Source organism: Carassius carassius, chromosome 14 (genome assembly GCF_963082965.1).
Source record: "Carassius carassius chromosome 14, fCarCar2.1, whole genome shotgun sequence".
Lineage (NCBI taxonomy): Eukaryota > Metazoa > Chordata > Actinopteri > Cypriniformes > Cyprinidae > Carassius > Carassius carassius.
The window spans coordinates 28,190,664-28,213,238 of record NC_081768.1 but is presented as its reverse complement, the minus strand read 5'-3'; the positions used below and the strand labels follow the sequence as shown (position 1 = coordinate 28,213,238).

Below are 22,575 nucleotides of genomic sequence, written 5' to 3'. Positions count from 1 at the left end.
TACTCTTATTGTATTTTTCTAGTGCTAAAATAAATCACTTATATGATGTCTAAGTTTCGGTCTAGTGTTTTATAATTGAAAAAAACTATGCAGTGGTATGCTTAAAACTAAATAGTTTGTAGAAGCCTTAAATACAGTTGGTAAATATATTTTCTTATATTTGGGGGGTGGGGGGTCTAGACATTTTTCATGATATTTAATTCAGATTTGAAATAAAAATTCATGAGACATGTGACTTTCAACCCATTACTTTTCTAGATTGCTCCAGGACTCATTTTATGTATTTTTATATCAAATAGACAAATATTTAAGTGTGGTAAAAAAAATTCAAGGCACTTCAGTGTCTATAACTTTTAATATTTTTGAGCATTATCAAATTTGGTTGATAAAAAGTAAAGCACAAAGTGTCTTCTCTCCAAAGACACCAAAATTATGTTTGTAACACACTGAAGTAGAAAACTGTTACAATTATAAGTTAGGTATAGCACTTTCAGCTGTGAGTCCCATAGTGGGGGGTGCTGGCTAACAGGTTAAAACATCTACAGAAAGCTTGAAATGTTTTTTAAACGAAAACAAATTGTGCAATTTGTGAATGTTGCATTTCTCTCGTCGGAGAGAGCCAGCACTGTGAATTTCATCTTGCAGCAGACAAGAAAACATTTGTTTATTAATAAATAATTAAAATGTCCCATTTTTCACAATTATTAAGCTACTTCTGCATGTGCTTTGTTGCAAACTTAATGCATGTGCTTGAGCGTGGAATATATTAAGATTTGATTATGTAAATTTTATATAAACCTCTGATTAGTTGAATATGACAAACGAACGACTAGAACTAGAAAAATCTTACGTGGGGGCAGACCATTTTTAGTCTATAACCAAAACAACAGTCCTATATAAACCAGTTCAGCAAGTGAAAGCCTCATAAGACACTGTCCATATGAAAGAGCAAGAGATTCACACCTTTATCTCGACCCCCACAATCCATACATAACTACCCCCAAAAAACCCAACCCCCTCCAGCTGAACTGAATTCGGTCTGTTTTTTGGCTCTGAGGAAAGATGTGTTTTCATGTTACTGAGTTGAAACTTGCCTGCATTCAGTAGCACTACTCTCTGTATTCATTATTTTCTCGCAGCCCATATTATTATTTTCTCAAGACCATAATGACAACAAATCATCAATTAATAATTAATCATTATTTTACAAAAATCATTGTTATTTGTGAACATAGCGTTTGCGGAAGGCTTTAAGACTAAGCGGAATTCTCTGTTCCCGCCTCACAGCGCGCGGGTCTCCGCTCAGTGATGCAGCTTCACTGTCTGCGGTTTGACTTTACTGAGTCAGATTGAGGCGAATACAACTTATTGATCATGAGCCCAACATTTAGCAAGGCTGGAAAACATTCATTCTAACAGAAGGAAGATGTATTTCATTGAGCTAATGCTGTTAGAGAGAGCGAGAGAAACTAGTCTAGGGCTATTCTTAAACTTGGAGCTCATTATATTGAAGTACAAATCCAAACACCAGAAACGTTATGCATTTTATCAATAATGAAATGTTATGAAAAGTATGCATTTTATTTTTTCACATGCTGTATGGTTGAAATAATATTTTAGTTCACAACTTTAAGTTCCGTTGTTTAAAAAAATGCTTTATTGGCTAATGTTTCATAAACCTTCAGTTGTTATGCTCTAAAATCCATGCCATTATTAATTTCACAGTATTTTTACCACCTAAATCAGTAATCTTTAAAGTCACAATTCTATAATGGTCAAAATTACTCAGGCCAATGGTATTTTTTAATGACATTATTATTATTATTATTATTATTATTTTAATAATTGTAGCCTACATAAATAGGTGAAGCAAAACAAATATTCGGATCGTCCCTTATTTTTTCCCTTTTTTTCTTAAAGAATAAACACGTATTTTCTACAAGAATAAACATGATAACATATTATTAATTAATAAAAATAATTTAAGCAATTAAAACCTTTTTTTTTTTTTTACTTGAATTTAAATACTATTAAACTAACTTTAAATTCTCAAGGAGTTTATAAATAAAAAAGTAAAAAAATGGTACAGGGCATGTTGAATAGTCTAAGTGAACTTGTGTTAATAATATAATTAGAACTAACAATATAATTAGATTTTTTTAAATGAACAATTCCTGTATAAAACGGGAAAGCAACCTTTATATCAAACATTTTTAAATCGTCCACAGCTGAGCATCTTGGGAGGCTGATCTGCGCCAGAGGGCGTGAAGTGAATGTGATGAACAAAGTCATTTTCAGATGCAATGAAAAAAAAAAAAAAACCTGTATAGCCTATATTAGGCCCATGCTCTGCTCTGAAGTATAAAATTTTAACGGATTAATCGCCTATTTTCATTTGCTGCATGTCTTCTTTGTTACATTTTTTAAACACGCTAAAAAAAATGTAAGTTTGTCAGAGGAAAAAATATATAAGTCGTCTATAGTTGCATTTTAACGGATTCATCACCTATTCTCTGTTTGCTGCAAGTTTTTTTTTTTTTTTTTTTTTAAACGCTAAAAAATAAATCTGAGTTTGTGAGAGGAAAACATATAAGTCAGGTATAAGTAGGGATGTGTACGGAAACCCGGTATTATACTGGCCCCGGGGCTAAATTATGAAAGACCGTAGTATCAGTAAGATCTGACGCTATCAGTTCTGCTTTCGGTACTGGAACAAGGGAAAAAAAATAAATGTACTATGTATTTTTGCTTAATGTTATCGTGCAAATCTTATCTCACCAAACATTTCCAATGTGTGATTATATTAAGACGTTTGTCTGTGAGATCTGCAAGATCTCTCATGCGCGCATGAGGCTGTCTGTCAGTCACACACACACACCACAACAAGCGCTGCGCACGCACATGCATTAACTGTATGTAAACTCCTGCTTAATAATAGTGACGATGGCGAAGAGATTTGCTTAATGTTATCGTGCACATTTTATCTCAACAAACATTTCTAATGTGCGATCATATTAAGACGTTCGTCTGTGAGATCTGCGATTTATAAAAATAATAAAACCTTTATTTCCCTCAAGACTAGTCATGATTTTGTGGTTGTTTTAATTTAAACGTGTCTGCTTCTATTTTAGCCAATTTATTTTCAATAAACTAAGACAAAAATAATAATAAAAAAAAAGGAAAACGAATACAGCTCGTTATCAGATTGTAAAAAAAAATACGATGAAAAAGTCATGACAACACATTTTTAAGGTTGGCTACTTTAACTTTTAGAAATAATTTAAGCAATTTAATGCGTTTTTATACTAGTTTAAATCTGAATTCTTAATACTATTAAACTGAATTTAAAATCTCATGGACTTTTAAGTTTTAAACGGGTGAAAATGCCACAGTGAATGTTAAATATAGCCTAAATAACAGAAGACCTTGATTGCATGTTACCATGAAACTAACAAAATAATTTGATTTTTATATCCTTTATATCAAACACTTTTACGTCGTCCACAATTGAGCAATGCGAGAGGAAGGTATTGCGCAAGAGCGCACAAGTGAATATGAAGAGAATTTTTAGGGGGTAGGAGGATTTTTTTTATTCTTAAATTTTCATATGCAATGAAAAAAATGGGATAAACATGAAATAAGTAAATACAATAAATTGATATACAGTATATCCACTTAGCTTACCTGTTGGGTTTACCTCTCTCATTCTGGACACATCCAAATGTTTCCATATTCGTGATGTTGCATATTTGCAGCTAAACTATTTATTAGGTAAAATAGGCTTTGTGGTTCACGCGTGTTTCAGTATCGACGGAAAAATATTATAATGAGCAAAAGTATGCCACAGTAGACCGCTGCTCATGCTGAACTACGCTGTTTACAATGAATATGTGCGCTGTTAGTGCGGTCTTAATGCTGGACCGTTCTCATTTCGTTCCTCATATGGAACTTGAAGGATTTTATTTATTTTTGCTAAGAGCAAACCAGAATGAAAATATATATTTTTTAATCCGTGTGTGTGTGTTCCGATATATATATATATATATATATATATATATATATATATATATATATATATATATATATATATATATATATATATATATATATAGAGGTCCTTCTCAAAAAATTAGCATATTGTGATAGTTCATTATTTTCCATAATGTAATGATAAAAATTAAACTTTCATATATTTTAGATTCATTGCACACCAACTGAAATATTTCAGGTCTTTTATTGTTTTAATACTGATGATTTTGGCATACAGCTCATGAAAACCCAAAATTCCTATCTCAAAAAATTAGCATATCATGAAAAGGTTCTCTAAACGAGCTATTAACCTAATCATCTGAATCAACTAATTAACTCTAAACACCTGTAAAAGATAAGGCTTTTAAAAACTCCCAGCCTGGTTCATTACTCAAAACCGCATTGCAGACCTTGGGGGACCTGCGGAATCAGTGGGAAGGAAAAAGTGTGGCAAAAAACGCTGCACAACGAGAAGAGGTGAGCGGACCCTGAGGAAGTTTGGGTAGAAGAACCTATTCCAGACCTTGGGGGACCTGCGGAATCAGTGGACTGAGTCTGGAGTAGAAACATCCAGAGCCACCGTGCACAGGCGTGTGCAGGAAATGGGCTACAGGTGCCGCATTCCCCAGGTCAAGCCACTTTGGGCTACAGAGAAGCAGCACTGGACTGTTGCTCAGTGGTCCAAAGTACTTTTTTCGGATGAAAGCAAATTTTGCATGTCATTCGGAAATCAAGGTGCCAGAGTCTGGAGGAAGACTGGGGAGAAGGAAATGCCAAAAGGCCTGAAGTCCAGTGTCAAGTACCCACAATCAGTGATGGTCTGGGGTGCCATGTCAGCTGCTGGTGTTGGTCCACTGTGTTTTATCAAGGGCAGGGTCAATGCAGCTAGCTATCAGGAAATTTTGGAGCACTTCATGCTTTCATCTGCTGAAAAACTTCATGGAGATGAAGATTTTGTTTTTCAGCACGACCTGGCACCTGCTCACAGTGCCAAAACCACTGGTAAATGGTTTACTGACCATGGTATTACTGTGCTCAATTGGCCTGCCAACTCTCCTGACCTGAACCCCGTAGAGAATCTGTGGGATATTGTGAAGAGAAAGTTGAGAGACGCAAGACCCAACACTCTGGATGAGCTTAAGGCTGCTATTGAAGCATCCTGGGCCTCCATAACACCTCAGCAGTGCCACAGGCTGATTGCCTCCATGCCACGCCACATTGAAGCAGTCATTTCTGCAAAAGGATTCCCAACCAAGTATTGAGTGCATAACTGAACATAATTATTTGAAGGTTGCCTTTATTTGTATTAAAAACACTTTTATTGGTCAGATGAAATATGCAAATTTTTTGTGATAGGAATTTTGGGTTTTCATGAGCTGTATGCCAAAATCATCAGTATTAAAACAATAAAAGACCTGAAATATTTCAGTTGGTGTGCAATGAATCTAAAATATATGAAAGTTTAATTTTTATCATTACATTATGGAAAATAATGAACTTTATCACAATATGCTAATTTTTTTAGAAGGACCTGTGTGTGTGTGTGTATATATATATATATATATATATATATATATATATATATATATATATATATATATATATATACCTAGTAATGACGGTTTAATGACAATAGCATGCAGTAAGACTTTGTGTAAAGGTCTTTTTTACATTTTTACTGTAGCCTAAGACTATCCCACGTTTTTAAATTAACTCTTACTTTAAATTTTATAATGGTTTTTAAGGATGTTAAAATGTTATAATATAATGCTATTGATGTTTTACTTGTCCTTTCATCTTAGTTTACAAACCGTCATTTTATTATAACAGTCAGTTCAAAATTCATGTCCAAACCATCTTAATCTGTCCTCCCTAACTTTGTCCCCCAAACGTCCAACATGAGCTGTCCCTCTGATGTACTCGTTCCTAATCCTGTCCAATCTTGTTACTCCCAAAGAGAACCTCAACATTTTCAGCTCTGCTACCTCTAGCTCTGATTCCTGTCTCTTCCTCAGTGCCACTGTCTCTAAACCATACAGCATAGCTGGTCTCACCACTGTCCTGTACACCTTCCCCTTGATTCTCGCTGATATTTTCCTATCACACAGAACTCCCGACACCTTTCTCCACCTATTCCAACCTGCCTGCACTCGCTTCTGTTATTTGTTATTTCTGTCATTACTCTGGACTGTTGACCCCAAGTACTTAAATCCCTGTACCTTCTTCACCTCTTCACCCTGTAACCTTACTGTTCCACTTTCCTCCCTTTCATTCACACACATGTACTCAGTCTTACTACGACTGACTTTCATTCCTCTTCTCTCCAGCGCAAACCTCCACCTCTCCAGGTTCCCCCCCCCCCAGAAATTAAGCCTTGTGCAATGTAAAGGGCATAGATTTATGACTAGCTGCATTAGTTTGGGCTCAAAACATAACAGCCTTAAAGACTTTAATTGGCCAAAAAAATGAATGTCTAATGAATGTCAAACTAATTTTACTGCCGTCGAAAACTGTGATGCGAGCACTGCACCAACTGCACAAAACGCCACTAAAATGAGAGAAACTGCAGCCTCAGTTCCGCCGCTTGCCGCGACCATAGACTGATTAAAAACAGGCCGCGACCCGTGAAGAGGCCCACGCGGGACCAGCCATGCGGCAGAACAGAGGCGGCGACCGCTAAACAGTGGACGTTACCACAAAATCCTAAATGACAGCACACTTCAGCTCTGTACAACGAAACTACATTAACGATAACATTAGTGGTGTGCTCTAATACTAGTATTTCCTGTCACTCAGGATTTGTTCAGAGATAAAGACTGCAATCTAGCGTTCTGGAAATAAACTCGAAACGAAACAACTGGCATGAGTCTTGTATGATTTTTTTTTTTAATATATATCAATATTACGTTTTTGAGAATCGATACAGTATCGGCAAACAAAATATTGTGATACGTGTATCGATATTTTCTTACACCCCTAATGTACATCTGATATGGGTTTCAGAAGTGGATGTGACAAAATGGCTCAATAGCGCCACCTGTATACATTCAATGGAGTGCTCCTCAAGCTACATTTTACATGTACGAAAATCAGTAAACCCATGTAACACACCATTACATACAAAAATTCTGTGCGTACAAAACCCAACAGAAAGTATTTTATTTTTAATTTCCCGTGTGATTTTTGTGCAATTTTTGCCATTTCCAGGCCTCGTACTTTCTAACATGATTTATAGTCAAATCGGTTATTGTTACATCCCTAGTGAATTTTTGGGAGTTAATCTGGTTGTAGAATGCAGTTGTCATTCCTGTAAATTCCCAAAAAAAAACAATATTGACTGCAGAGAAGGATTTGCCTAATGTTATCTCCTATTTTTTACTTCGTTGAAAACAGAGACTGAACTTTCGGTGGCAGATCGTCAACCAACGGACCAGTCTGTGGTAAGACATTTGAGTTATGGATACTACCATAAATATTTGCATGCATATTGTTTTGTTTATAGTTCTGAAAATGTATACAATGTTTTCAAGTTGACAAACTTTTTTTTTACATTTATTGTGTATACATTTACATAAACCCCTCCCCTGGGAACATGCAACAAAGTGGGCAAGGCTATGTTGCACTGCTTTAGAGAAGAAGGCCCCTTTCACACTGCGATTCCGGATAATACACGGGTAATATGTCCCGGCAATTGTCCCGGGTCGCTAGATTTTGCACTTTCACACTGCCAATAATTACCTGGAATATGTGCATGCATTCACACACAACCCGTAAAGACACGTGACATCAGGATGTGACGTGTAATATAAGAGTCAAAAACGCTAGGCACGTTAACTTTCGCTTAAGCTGGCGAACGGAACTAACTGATTTCTGTTTCGTTACAGTTTGCACACATCTTTTCTGCCACGAATGTTGATCTGCCTTCAAAACACCTGGTAAAAAAGTTGTGCGATAACGTGCGTCATCACTACGACACATCCTTTACGGCATTAGTTCTGGCTTTTGTTCACACAGAGCTCGTTCCAGGACTGAACCCGGCAATGCTACTAGGTCCCCGACCTGGGATCAATTCAGCCAATTTTCCGGGTCCAACGTGCAGTGTGAAAGGGGCTGAAGAGTTGTTGCCTGCCATCAATACTATGGGTGCTCAAAAATATCTATTCATATATTAAACATGATTCTGTCTTCTAGCGATACTAATGGGTTCACAAGTTTCACAAGTATTGTTTAAAATAAAACACCGGAGCACATGCCACTGAGGTGAGGGGTGCTAAGTTTCTGTACACGCACTTGGCACTTTAGGGAATCTCAACACACTGGGCCATCTAACCAATCTGTGCCCATTGCATATTTCTGAGGGATGAGCTTCATAAAACCAGGAAATCATCAGAGCATGATGATCGGAGAAGGGACAGAGTGGTGTAGAATAAAGAATAAATCCATGAATGTGTTTACAGATTAATTTTATTAATAGCACTTGACATCACAGTAAGTGATTACACCTACTGATTGGCAGCATTAGTGTTAACCTTGAATGCTCTGAAAACACATCTAAAACATGAAATGTTTTATATGATTTACTGTATAAATAGGTGTAACGTGAAATCTAAACTATCTTTTTACAGATTAAAGCAATAGAAAAAATGTGTAAAAAAAAAGTATTGTGACTAGGGGTGTAACGGTTCACAAAATTCACGGTTCGATACGATACACTGGTGTCACGGTTCGGTACGTTTTAGATACAGCAAAAAGAAAAAATTGGCAGATAAATTTCCTTGATTTTTAAAAAATGTTTTATTAAAACTAACAAAGTATGTTTTTTTTTTTTACATTGAACAATGATGGAGCTATTCTTTACCCATCTTCTATAGTGTTTTCTTAGCAGCATACTGTATAAAACAAAAACAGCTCCTTATAAAAAAAAAAATGAAAATGTTATATTATTGTAGTAGTTATGAACAAATACAAAGATGTAACTTTTTATATGGAACTCTATAACTCTTTATATTGAGTGTGTTTTTACTCAATTGGTTCTCTATAGGGCTTATGTTTTTTGGAACAAAGCAGGAATTACGGTCTGTCTGAAATGGGCTCGTGAAGGAATATTGTAACGGGGCTCAATTACATTAAGCATGTTCTTAAAACCTATGTTTTCCACTACAGAGTAATGGGCCTTTCACACAGGACGCGGTATGCGCGGCGCTTGCCGCTGGGTTCAGCGTTGCCCTTCAGATACAGCGCGATTTGCGCTGCGCTGCGCTATGTCGTAGGCGGAGTTTTAAAAACTTTTAGCGGGAGCTCTATCATAGTCTGTTGTTCCTTGAATGGAGATATGTCTCCATGACACAGCTTTCCTTACGATGTCCCTATACTACCTCAAACTTGTATCATACAGCTCAGGAAATTCTGACACACACAGTACTGTACTAGCCGTTCATTCATTTTGATTTCCGTGCTTGTTTTGGATCCTATTGGTCGCGCTGGTAATCGTCACAGAGCGCAGCGGCAAAGGTTGAACTATTTTGAACTTTGACCGCGGCGTGCGCGCAAGCACGCAAATGATGCGCACCGCTGCGCTTGCGCTTTGGTCGACGCAGCAACAAAACGTCCTTGCGCGGAGCAAGCCATTGAGATGAATGGGTTTTATAGCGCCGCGCATACCGCGTCCTAAGGCGCTCGCTCACTCAGTACGCGCTGAAGGCTCGTTGCAAAATGGCTAATGCGTTTAACAGACCAGAAATAGAAGATCCAACAGGTCTGGTGTTTGGGTGCACGTTGAATTCCCTGTAAGCTATAATGGTGATGATAGAATGAATGGTAAATAGTAAGGTCTCATATCCGCGGCTATAACGTAAATGTAGTCTACCAATCGCCGTGGTGATGTCTTTTGCCCTGTTTGAATCCGTTGGAAATGTCTGTCTAAATCCTGCGGGGATAGTTTGTTGCGTGTATGTTTCTCCTTTTTTTCGTCTTTTCCCAGATACTGACACACTAAGGTGATGTCGGCGTAAATGAGTTGACATGTTTCAAGTGTTCCCGCTGGCGTTTTTTTTTTTTTTGTATTCCCGCTGATGTACCCTAGATGCGACATATCGTTGTTTTTTTTATCCACCACTCTCTTGCCATCACCATTATAGCTTACAGGGAATCCAAAGTGCACCCAAACACCAGACCTGTTGGTTATTGGAGGATCTTCTATTTCTGGTCTGTTAAACGCATTGGCCATTTTGCAACGAGCCTTCAGCGCGTATTACTGAGTGAGCGAGAGCCTGACTGAGTAGCCTAACATAAACACATAAGTTGGTGTTTTTTTCTTCTTCGGGGTGTCAGGGGCATTGCCTGTTACGTCGTTTGGGTTATTGGGCTACCTTGTTGAACGCATATCATTATATTTCACAATTTTTTTTATTTTCCAAATATAATTAATTAGTCCAACGAACCGTTCGGTCCATAATGCGTACCGCGTACCGAACCGAAAGCCTCGTACCGAACGGTTCAATACGAATACGCGTATCGTTACACCCCTAATTGTGACCCATACTCAGCATTTGTGATCGCTTTTAAACCCATCCAAGTGCAGACACACAGTAGTGAACACACACATCAGAGCCCGGAGAGCAGTTGAAGAATTGATTGGAAAAGACATACCAGATTGTACTTCCATTTTAGGCCCTTTAATCTAGTATTTTAATTAGTGATGCACCTATCATGGACGATACAGAATCAGAATCCTTTTTTTTTTTTTTGAAATTGGTTGATTCTTAGTGGCATTGACTGGGGAAGTTGTGGCCTAGTGGTTAGAGAGTTTGACTCCTAACCCTAGGGTTGTGGGTTCGAATCTCGGGCTGGCAATACCACGACTTAGGTGCCCTTGAGCAAGGCTTCGAACCCCCAACTGCTCCCCGGGCGCCGCAGCAAAAATGGCTGCCCACTGCTCTGGGTGTGGGTTCACTGCTCTGTGTGTGTGTGCACTTTGGATGGGTTAAATGCAGAGCACAAATTCTGAGTATGGGTCACCATACTTGGCTGAATGTCACTTCACCATTTCAAAGTTGAAACAACGTCAGGTACCATGGTTGAATCAACGTTGAATTACCTTTCGATTTTGCAAATTGGAAAAACGTTGAAATCACGACGTTGATTCACTGTTGAAATTGCGATGCTGATTCACTGTTGAAATCACGACGCTGTTTCACCATCTTACCTTCATAAAGGGGTGAATTGTGATCATTCTGGAGACCTTGGATTAATGTTGAATTAGGTGTTGATTTTGAAAAGTTAATCAACATTGATAAAACGACATTGGTTTACCATCGTACCTTGCACCGTGTATAAATACACAATTGTATGTTCAATTAGATCCTAGCTTGCATTTAGATAAAAACTGTACATGGTAAAGGCTAAAATGACTAGCAGCAATGGCCTGACAATCAACTTCAATAAACAACCACATGCTCAAAATTGTAAAATAGCAGTTTTATTTTGGAAACATAGTGTATAAAACAGATGAAAATAATCCCAAACTTTATTTTGAAGAGTATGCATGGATGTATTGTTAAAAACATGTAGTAGAACAAACCAAATACAATAATATTTAAAATAATTTGGTTTTTGTAAAATAATTTGGCATGTTTGCATATAAATGCATATTTTTTTGCGGCACTTGCAAGAGAAACCCTTGTACCTTTATGACTGAAAACAGCTGATCTTTTATGTTGGTAGAAAACAACAGTGTCTGTAAAAAATGTACTCTGTTACTAAACGTTACCTCGGTTCTCTCTAGAAGAGCGAACGAGTACTGCGTCTTAGCTAAGATGCTACGGGAAAAGTCTCTTTTCACAAAATACTGAAGCAAAAAATTATCCTTAATTTTGTATTTTTGTAAAGCGCATTTGCAGCAGTACACAGCCATAGGCGAGACGGCTCGTTCGCTCATTGGCTTGTTCTGCGGCAACTGCACAGCCTATCGAGCGCGGGCTGATGCAACATCAGACCAATAAGGGCGCTTCGCGCCCTTCTTGCCACTTCCCGCCGAAACGGGTGTGGCCCAACCTATAAAAGGAGCTCAAAAAGGCTGACTCACCTGATTTATTTCATCGCCGAAGCGAACCAGAGTGAATCGTGCACACGGCAGAGAACGCAGTACTCGTTCGCTCTTCTAGAGAGAACCGAGGTTACGTTTAGTAACCGAGTACGTTCTCTTACGAGAGCTCTCTCGTACTGCGTCTTAGCTAAGACGCTACGGGAACCCAATGTAAAACGCTGTGCGCGCAGGGATCACACACCAATAAACCTGAAGCAACGCCCAGGATTTACAGTGCACAGTCACCTGAGGGACTCACAGAGAGTCCAGGACAGAAAAAGGAAAAAGCCCTCCGTCCTATATCTAGCAGCATCCGTAGATGCGGCAATATGACATCACACAGCCGAGGCAAGGCCTGACCAATGTGGCAATGCGGGTCTTACGCAATACTGCCCATATAACAGTCGGCAGCGCATAGCGCTCGTGAACTCAGAATTCCCCTCAGGGCCCTGATTCGACTATACCGACAACAGCCTTGCTTGCAAGGCGGGGACCTCCAGGTTATAGAACCTGATAAATGTAGACGGCGAGGCCCAACCTGCCGCCATACGTATATCCTGCAAGGAGATCCCAGTAGACCACGCCCACGACGAGGCGACGCCTCTTGTGGAGTGTGCTCTGACACCCAACGGGCACTGAAGGCCCCTGGAAGCGTAAGCTAACGCTATGGCGTCAACTATCCATCTGGATAGAGTCTGTCTCGAAACAGCCATTCCCTTGGAACGTCCACCAAACGAGACAAACAGCTGCTCCGTCTGCCGAAAGGCAGCAGAGCGAGACACATAAGCTCTTAAAACCCTGACAGGGCAAAGAAGACTCGAGTCTCCATCCTCCCCTGACACCGGAAGGGCAGACAGGGCAATAACCTGAGCCCGAAACGGTGTGTTGAGGGATTTCGGCACATAACCGTGCCTAGGTTTGAGTATGACCCTTGAGTCATTGGGCCCAAACTCCAAGCACAACTGGCTCACCGAGAGCGCGTGCAAATCACCCACACGCTTCACAGAAGCGAGAGCCAACAAGAATACTGTCTTGAACGACAGATGCTGAAGGCTAACCGATTGGATAGGCTCAAAAGGGGGACCCTTCAAGGCCTCCAAAACCGCCGCGAGGTCCCACATAGGGACTGACGGAGGTCTGGGAGGATTCAGCCTCCTAGCTCCTCTGAGGAACCGGATGACTAAATCATTCCTTCCTATTGACTGACCGGACGCCGTTTCAGAAAACGCCGCGATGGCCGCCACATAAACTTTGAGCGTGGATGGGGCTCTGCCCTTATCCAACAGCTCCTGTAGGAAGGAGAGGACCTCCGTCACCTCACAACTAAGGGGTGAATAACCTCGAGCTGTGCACCAGCTGGAGAACACGACCACTTCGAGGCATACAGACGTCGTGTCGACGGAACTCTAGCCTGAGTGATGGTATTTAGCACTCCCATTGCGAGATCAGCGGGTAACAGTTGAGCGCCCACACATGGAGGGACCACAACTCCGGTTGAGGGTGCCAAATCGAGCCCCTGGCCTGCGAGAGGAGGTCCCTCCTCAACGGTACCGTCCACGGGGCGACATCTGCTAACTGCATCAAATCTGGGAACCATGGTTTGTTCTTCCAAAGAGGTGCTACAAGCAGTATTGAACATCTCGTTTCTCTCACCCGTTCTATCACCTGCGGAAGGAGGGAGACGGGAGGGAACGCATAAAGCGGGCAGCACGGCCATCTCCGTGACAGCGCGTTTTCGTTCTTGGAAAAGAACGCGGGGCAGTGAGCGTTTTCGTGGGACGCAAAGAGGTCCACCTCCGCCATGCCAAATCTCTCCCACAACAGCCAGACTGTTTGCGGGTGTAGAGACCATTCGCCCGTAGGAACATTGCCTCTGGACAGCCTGTCTGGACCCAGATTCTGCAGTCCAGGCACATGCACTGCTCTCAGCGAGCGCACGTTGCGCTGAGCCCAAACCAGGAGGCGTTCCGTCAGCCTGCACAGGTTTCGGGACCCGAGACCGCCCTGGCGATTTATGTAGGACACCACGGACATGTTGTCCGCACGGACTACGACGTGGTGATCCTTGATATGGGGACAAAAGTGCGTCAGCGCGTTCTCCACTGCCAGCATTTCCAGGCAGTTGATATGATGGAGCTTTTCCCGTTCTGACCATAGGCCAAAGGACAGTCTGCCTTCGAGCAGCGCTCCCCATCACGAAGTGGAAGCATCCGTCGACACCATTTTCACACTCAGGGAAGTCCCCAGGCTTACACCTGATCGGTACCAGCCGTTCGCTGTCCAAGGTGCTAGAGCCGCAACACAGCTCTGATCGACCTTGAAATGCAGCTGGCCAGACGCCCACGCTCTGCGCGGCACCCGAGCCTTCAGCCAGAACTGCAGGGGGCGCATGCGGAGCAGAACCAAAGATGCTGAGGCCATGAGACCCAGCATCTTTTGACAGTGTTAGAGCGACACGGTCGCGCCGCAGCGGAAAGAACTCGCTGTGCGCTGAATGCCCATCGCGCGCTGTGGTGACAGCCGCGCCGTCATGGAACACGAGTTCAGAACTATACCCAGAAACAGGATCGTCTGACTGGGGTTCAGCGAACTCTTCGCCCAATTGACGCCGAGCTTCTCGAGGTGATCGAGTAAAACGGCCCTGTGGTCCACGAGCTCCGCTCGTGATCGGGCCAGAACCAGCCAGTCGTCCAAATAATTCAGCACTCGTATGCCTCTGAGAGTACTATGAGTCTGAGAGGAGCGAGCGCTGCATCCATGCACCTCGTAAACGTACGAGGAGCCACGGAGGACTGTAAACTGGTATGCCTGGCCCTCGAAGGCGAATCTCAAATATTGCCTGTGGTTTGACGCTATCTGTATTTGAAAATACGCGTCCCTCAGATCTATTGACATGAACCAGTCCCCTCTGCGAATCTGCGCGAGGAGTTTCCTGGTCGTAAGCATTTTGAAACTGCGTTTCATCAATGCCTTGTTCAGCTGTCTTAGATCCAGTATGGGCCTGAGACGTATGTGTGCTACTTCTGTTTTGACCGTAGTTTCGACGCGCGCTGAAAAGCGCGGAGGGCGTCGAAAAAAAACTGTAGCGAGTAGCCTCTTTATAATGCCTAGCACCCAATCCGAAACCCCTGGAAGCGCTGACCATGCATCTGCATGAATGGCTAAGGGCTGGATGCGAAGCGCGCTCTGTTGACCGGGCAACCGCGGCGCTCGGGTGTGCTGCGCATTTGAAGCGGGGAGCGCGCTGATCACAGCGGGCAGATCGCTCCTCTTTGACCCCGTCCCGGCACTTAACCGACTAGAGGAAGGCTGAGCAGGTCCCGTGGGACTCGATATGTCTGCGAGTGACTGTGGGCTGCATATGCCACAACTCGCTGTCTGCCTGTGCAGAGTGTACGTGCACGGGCCTCGTTTTTACAGAGGCCACGCGCCGTATGTGACATAGTGTATGTGGGCACTGGGGAGTGGGCACGTTTACAATGCGGCGCGCTCGACCGATCTGTGTCGATCGTATGTGCGCGAGCCCTGTGCTTACATGTGGAGATGGGCACTGAGGAGTGGGCATCGTCACTGCATTTATAGCACTATCGGCCGTGGCCGGACGAGCGTGCACAGGTTTTTTTTTTTTTTTTTTTTTTTTTTTTTTTTTTTTAATACAGAAACCACGACGCGTGTGACATAGTAATTGTGGGCGCTGAGGGGTGGGCACGCTTACTATGCAGTGTGCGCGATCGACTTGAGTTGCTTTTATGGGCGCAGGCCCTGTGTGCAGGGCTGTGCTAACATGTGGAGATGGGCACTGAGGAGTGGGCATCGTCACTACATTTATAGCACCATCGGCCGTGGCCGGACGAACGTGCACGGGTTTCGTTTTTACAGAAACCACATGACGCGTGAGACATAGTGATTGTGGGCACTGAGGAGTGGGCACGTCTACTATGTAGTGCGCGTGATCGACTTGAGTCGCTTTTATGGGCGCAGGCCCTGTGTGCAGGGCTGTGCTTACATGTGGAGATGGGCACTGAGGAGTGGGCATCGTCACTACATTTATAGCACCACCTGCCGTGGCCGGGACACCAGAAATTACACCTTTTTCGGGAAATATCTGGGTAGCCGTGATAACGGTTTTCGTGTGCAGGCAAGCGGGCAACCGTACAGGCTTGCGCATTGCAAAAAACTTCGATGAAGCAGCCATCGTTAGTAGTGCCGACGCAGCGTCACACAGCAGGCTTTAGATGGCAACACCGCTTTTGCCGCCGTCCAGCAGAGGGCGGACAAAGGTGCGTTGCTATCGCCTGTTCCACCGGCTGAAGTGAGTGGTAGTTCCTGTTTTTAGCATCATCAGTGTGGAGAATGCTAGTGAGACAGACGAACGAGTTTGCGCTGAATATGGAGCGTTCCAAGCCTTCGCCACCTCTTCGTGAAGCTCAGGAAGAAATGAGGCGGGCTTTGAGAAGTACGCTCATCCGAAAGGGAAATACCATTCAGCCGGGAACGAGAGGGGGGGCGCTGGTGCAAACCACTCGCGGACGAGACTCATCATGGCCAACACGAGCATTCGCCCCGGCTCCTTCTCGATGTCAGCTCGTCTGCTGGGCTTCTGAGCAGAAGGCGCGAGATCCTCGGAGCTCGCCCAGCCCTCACTGCCCGAAGCTAGCAGAGAGCGCGTGTCCTCTTCCTCCGACGCGGCCCTGAGATCGACTTCCTCGGACGACGCGCCGGCAAACAGCGGGCGCTGCCCACCGGAAAGCCATAGGCGAGACGGCGAGACGGTGAAGCAGGGCGAACCGGCGAGCTCGGTTGAGCTGAAGACGGTTCCGGAATCCGCTGGAAGCGATGCTTTTACGGCGCCTCAGCGCAGCGGAGAATGCAGGCTCAGAGAAAAAGGCCAGGCGAGTCCTCAGAGTCACCATGGCAACAGCTCGCAGTGGGGGCATCCGCCGTCAGCGAGCACGAGCGCTGCATGATCTTCACCCAGGCAGGAGACACAGATGACGTACCGGTCTCCCTCGCTGAGTGGGGCTCTGACGAGCCGCAGAAAGGCATCTTAAAAAAGACGCGAGCTCTCTTACGAGTGTGTGTCGCAGGGCGAACACACACACACATAAAGAACAGCTTGGATATAACAGAATTGAAAGGATATAGGCGCCGGATAGCGCAGCAGGAACGGCAGTGGAAGGCGGCGATGCCAGCAGCTTCAGAATGGCTCGTCCTGCTGATGTGCTTTCTCAGACGGCGCTTGCTTCCTCCGTGATCCAGCGATGCGTGAGCTTCGCTGAAGAGATGAAAAATCAGGTGAGTCAGCCTTTTCGAGCTCCTTTTATAGGTTGGGCCACACCCGTTTCGGCGGGAAGTGGCAAGAAGGGCGCGAAGTGCCCTTATTTGTCTGATGTTGCATCAGCCCGTGCTCGATAGACTGTGCAGTTGCCGCAGAACAAGCCAATGAGCGAACGAGCCGTCTCGCCTATGGCTGTGTACTGCTGCAAATGCGCTTTACAAAAATACAAAATTAAGGATAATTTTTTGCTTCAGTATTTCGTGAAAAGAGACTTTTCCCGTAGCGTCTTAGCTAAGACGCAGTACGAGAGAGCTCTCGTAAGAGAACATGCTTTAGTAATGTGTCTCATGACAAGAGATATGTACATTTGTGCAGAGAAAATGTGTTGAACAGTTCGAGAAGGGAACCTTGAACCAGGGACGCTGTAAGGGGAGGGAAGATTAGGACAATTCCAAGGGTCCACCATGAGAGGGGGCATCCGAGGGGATTGGGGGGGGGGGGGGGCGATTTCTAACGGACTGTGCTTCTTTACTGGGGGGAACGCAGAATGAGATTTCTACCGAAGGGGACTCTAAAATGTAGAACAAAAAGCCTCAAGCATGTAGTGTGGTTGTGCGTCGGGTGATCCTTGAAAGTGTCCCAGCTCTTGGTCCTTTCTGACGCCATCCCCTCCACTCTCTCCCATTTGTGCGCTTTCTGTTCTGTCCAGTATAAACAAAAACACAAAATAAATCCTCATAAAATATCAACTTTGATATTGTGAAATATATTTAACTGAAAACTGAATGTAAAATAAATCACACAATATTTTCACTTTACAGTTCAGTAAGAGTGGGGTTGGAAACAAAGTGGACAACACTATTCTTTAAACACTTATTTAATGTATTCAGATGAAAGTTTAAAATATTAACAAATTATTCACAAGCAGTGTTTTCAGAGCCCACAGTTACTCTGTTTTAATCAGAAACTTAGCAATACAGTGTAGTAAAACAAATAAAATCAAATTCAGAATTTTTTTATTAAACTACCGTATTTTTCGGACTATAAGTCGCACCTGAGTATAAGTCGCATCAGTCCAAAAATTCGTCATGATGAGAAAAAAAACATATAAGTCGCACTGGACTGTAAGTCGCATTCATTTAGAACCAAGAACCAAGAGAAAACATTACCGTCTACATCCGCAAGAGGGCGCTCTGTCTTCAGTGTAGACTACAGGAGCACTGAACAGCATAGAGCGCCCTCTCGCGGCTGTAGACGGTAATGTTTTCTCTTGGTTCATTTCTCTCGGTTCATGTCAAATTAATTTTGATAAATAAGTCGCACCTGACTATAAGTCGCAGGACCAGCCAAACTATGAAAAAAAGTGCGACTTATAGTCCGGAAAATATGGTAAGTAAAATCAAAACCTATCACAAAAGGTCAATGAATCTCTAGCAGAAGTTACAGTGCAATGTAGCAGAAGAACAATTTCTTATCAATGTTTCAAGAATAAAGCTGGATCCTTGATGACTCTACAAGGGGAAAGAAGATCTGGTTTACTGAAAAGTTCTTAAAAAGCAGAATTTCATTGTAAACCATTTCTTTAAACCAGTGGTTCTCAAACTTTTTATACCAGGTACCACTTCAGGAAATATTTTTTAAATATTAAGTTCCACCATAATGACCAACATTAAATTTCAGCAGCGTAGTAGTCCTAACTATTCAGCTACAGCTCTACAGTTAAAAAATGAAGCTTTTTTTTTTCTAATAAGAATATTTATTGTTGTCAGCCACTTTACCATTGTAAACACAGTTTGAACATTAACACTACAATGTGCTTACATAAAGGTAAATGAAAATTTAAAAGTTTAAATTAAAATGTGTTATAACAAAAGATACATAACTGTGCTGTATATTCACTTAAATATATAAAAAAAACTTAAAAGATTAACATTCATATTTAGTGATTCCCCTGTGTAACCACTAGAGGGGCCTGACACTTTGAGAACCACTGCTTTAAACAATACTAATTTATTTTTGAAATTCATTTTCATTAAATAATTAAAATTGTACTGACATTTGCACTTATATGTTTCAGAAACACTTTGAAACTATTATAAGCATAAAAACATATATAACACACCTAATGCATTAGATTAATATGAGGATGTGAAAATGTGGAAAAATCTCTAAAAGACAGACAGTAACACATAACTAACCAGCGACATATTAGGTGAGCATCTAACTTGAGCATCTGTGATAAAGCAATACAAAAATACATGGGTATTTATTTATCTTCTGCAGGTTACATGTCCTTTAAGCTACCCATTTGTAAACTCTGGTAATGTTATACTTTACTATTTTCACAAGATACACATTTTGCCAGTATGTTTGCAGGACCTCGCAGAGCACATCTGACCCTTCTTGTGTTTCACAGTTTTTGTTCTCCATTGACATGTCACGACTCAAATTCACTCAAAATTTTTTTTACAGGCAAATATTAAATAATTCGGGACCGACCGAGCAGTCCGTTATAACGAGCAGCAGCTCACAGTCTGCTGCCTCACTCACAGAAAGAAGATAATAAAGGTCATTTTTTCAAATGTAGAAAGGCATGAACCGATTCATTGTCCAGTTTCCTGAATGACAGCCAGATTAAAACCAATCATGATCAAATCAATAAAGTAAAACAACCAATAGGAATTGTTTCAGTGTGATATAGCAGTGAAATGTATTTAGTTTTATTGTTGTTAATGATATTTAACATATACCTTTAGATTTTAGAATAGGTATCATGACTAAAATATTTTAAAATGCTATAAAAATAATAATAATCTTAAATTAATATAAATAATTTTAAAGTTTGTTAACCTTTTCCAATCATTTAGCATTAAACATATTTAATTAAAAAGATAGATAACAGATAACGTTGTTTCGTTAAAACTGACCTTATTTCAACCATATTTCAATGTTGGAAGTACAAAGCAAAATGCGTTGCATAACCATTTGATTTTGACAATTAGATTTGTACAATTTCAGGATGGTCAGAATTAACCTTTTTTCTACATAAAACATTTACATGAAACAAAAACAGCATGTGTGAAAGAGGTGATCCAACTGTGATACAGCATTTCCTTGGTTACCACTGTAAACAAAGCAGAACTGTGCTTTACATGGAGATGAGAAGAAAATGACATTATTGCCATCAAAACTTTTGTCAAGACAGTTCTTTTCAGTGAAACATTAATATAACCCCACACCCCCAATTCATTGGACTTGGCAACATTATGAAAGTAATGTCTACAACGGACATGAGCAATGCGACCACAACAGCTTTAGGTTGTCTAATTTGCCACAGTCTCCCTGCTGCACTAATAGTAGTAACGCTTACCTCTGTGTATACATATCCTCACAAGTAAAATTTTAACTGCATTATGTCCCCTTCAAAAATTGCTCTTGAGTAATTTAGTTTATTGCCCCCCCCACACACACACACTCACACACACATTTTTTAAGGGCCTTTTTTGAGCACATTTTTCTTTTATCACTGTCCCAGTAGATTCTGAAAATAACATAAAAATAAGTACAAAAATTACAGTACAAAGAATGGTGAAATCTAATGCTTTTGTACTTATTTTACTGTTATTTTCGGGATCTCCTGGCACAGTGATAAAGATATACCAGTCGATCGTGATAGAAAAACAAGTTATGCTCAGAATCCAGAGCCTCGATCATAGCATTATAACCGGCACCATCCCACTATCGCGGGGCCAACACAATGGAGTGCGGCGCAGAACAAGACTTGATGGGCGAGTGTGGGTTAACAAAATGATGCACTCTATTGTGCTGAGCGAGAATGTTCTCTGCTGTCTTCACACGCAATCGGAAAAACTTCCTATTTCCCACTTATGAAGTCTTGAGCACTTCATGTGAGCACTGCTGCAGTCTTAAACCCACGCACAGTCCACTTCATAATCCACTTCAAGTCGAACAAGACTAATGATTCAATGGACTATTCATAAAGAACCATTCACTTAATTCCTGAGTGAATCAGCCATTTTAATTAATTAAATGAATGAATAAATGACTTGATTACTTAATAATTAAGACATTTATCACCACCTAACTGGCAGTTTTAGAGTATCATTCCATACACCTAACTGGCATTATTTAGAGTATCATTCCATTAAAGGTACAATTTGCAAGATATTTGCAGTAAAATATCCAAAAACCACTAGGCTAGCGTTATATATTTTGTCCAGCTGATTACTAACAATATCTCTAATGTTTTCAACTACTTGTAAATCATGAGAAAATTCCCATTTTAAACAGTCACACGGGGCAGTGCCGTCGCCTGTCAATGACATTAGTTACCCTTTGTTACTGCCTTTACAGACGTAGGAACCACATGACAACAGTGTCATGGACAAATGTAGAAGTAGTGTCTAGCGTCCAGCAAACCACTAGCTTACTCCAAGCAGTTCCTTATTTACTGCTTCTTGCACGTTTTATGGTGGATTGTGTTACTTAAGGAACATAATTACTGTTTACCGCCTGCCACTGGTTCTGTCGACAAGGACAGCTCCTGTAAACGTAAGCATATGGGCCAACCAAACAACCCAAGAAGAGTTTGGGACAAGAGGAGAGAAAGAGCGAGGATCAATATCGGTGTTGCATTTTCTAGATGGAGAGAGGACGCGTCTGATCCAGTCTGATCGCGTCTTTGCATTGACCTTGTATGTAATCTACTCGCAGCATTACTCGGTGCATTATTGCATTTGGTTATTTACTGCTTCATTTACACTGCCTTATTTCACCTGACAAGTTAAACAATGTAAATAAATATAGTTAGTGTTATACAGAAATATGAATCAATCATTATTGCAAATAATATTGGTAAGTTCAAAATAACATTTATTATTACTGATTTGAACACTTGAAACTGTGCTGTTATCACACCATCGAATTGGACAAATATTCTAACATCTATGACAAATTTTTTTGTTGTAAACCGTCCATTACTCTGGTTTTATTCGATATAATAAAGTTATGACATCAAACACAACATTTATAAAACTTAACATCATCCGTTTGATCCATGAGTTATCTCTCCATCTGATTGATGGCAGTCAGAGGTTGGGTAGAAGACAACAAAATCCATCATTCCACGCTCCTCCTCAGCGTCATCAAACCACACGATTGTTAT

At 41.6% G+C, this 22,575-nt stretch overlaps 1 protein-coding gene across 2 annotated transcripts in view; it reads left to right on the top strand.

Moving 5' to 3' along the window:
- The window catches only part of LOC132157448 (exportin-5), a 175,564-nt gene that overhangs the window by 100,666 nt on the left and 52,323 nt on the right, over positions 1-22,575 (top strand). For both annotated transcript variants that reach the window (XM_059566807.1, XM_059566806.1), the window contains exon 26: positions 7,423-7,469. In XM_059566807.1, coding sequence (XP_059422790.1) covers positions 7,423-7,469 — 47 coding nt within the window. The remainder of the gene's footprint in view (positions 1-7,422; positions 7,470-22,575) is intronic.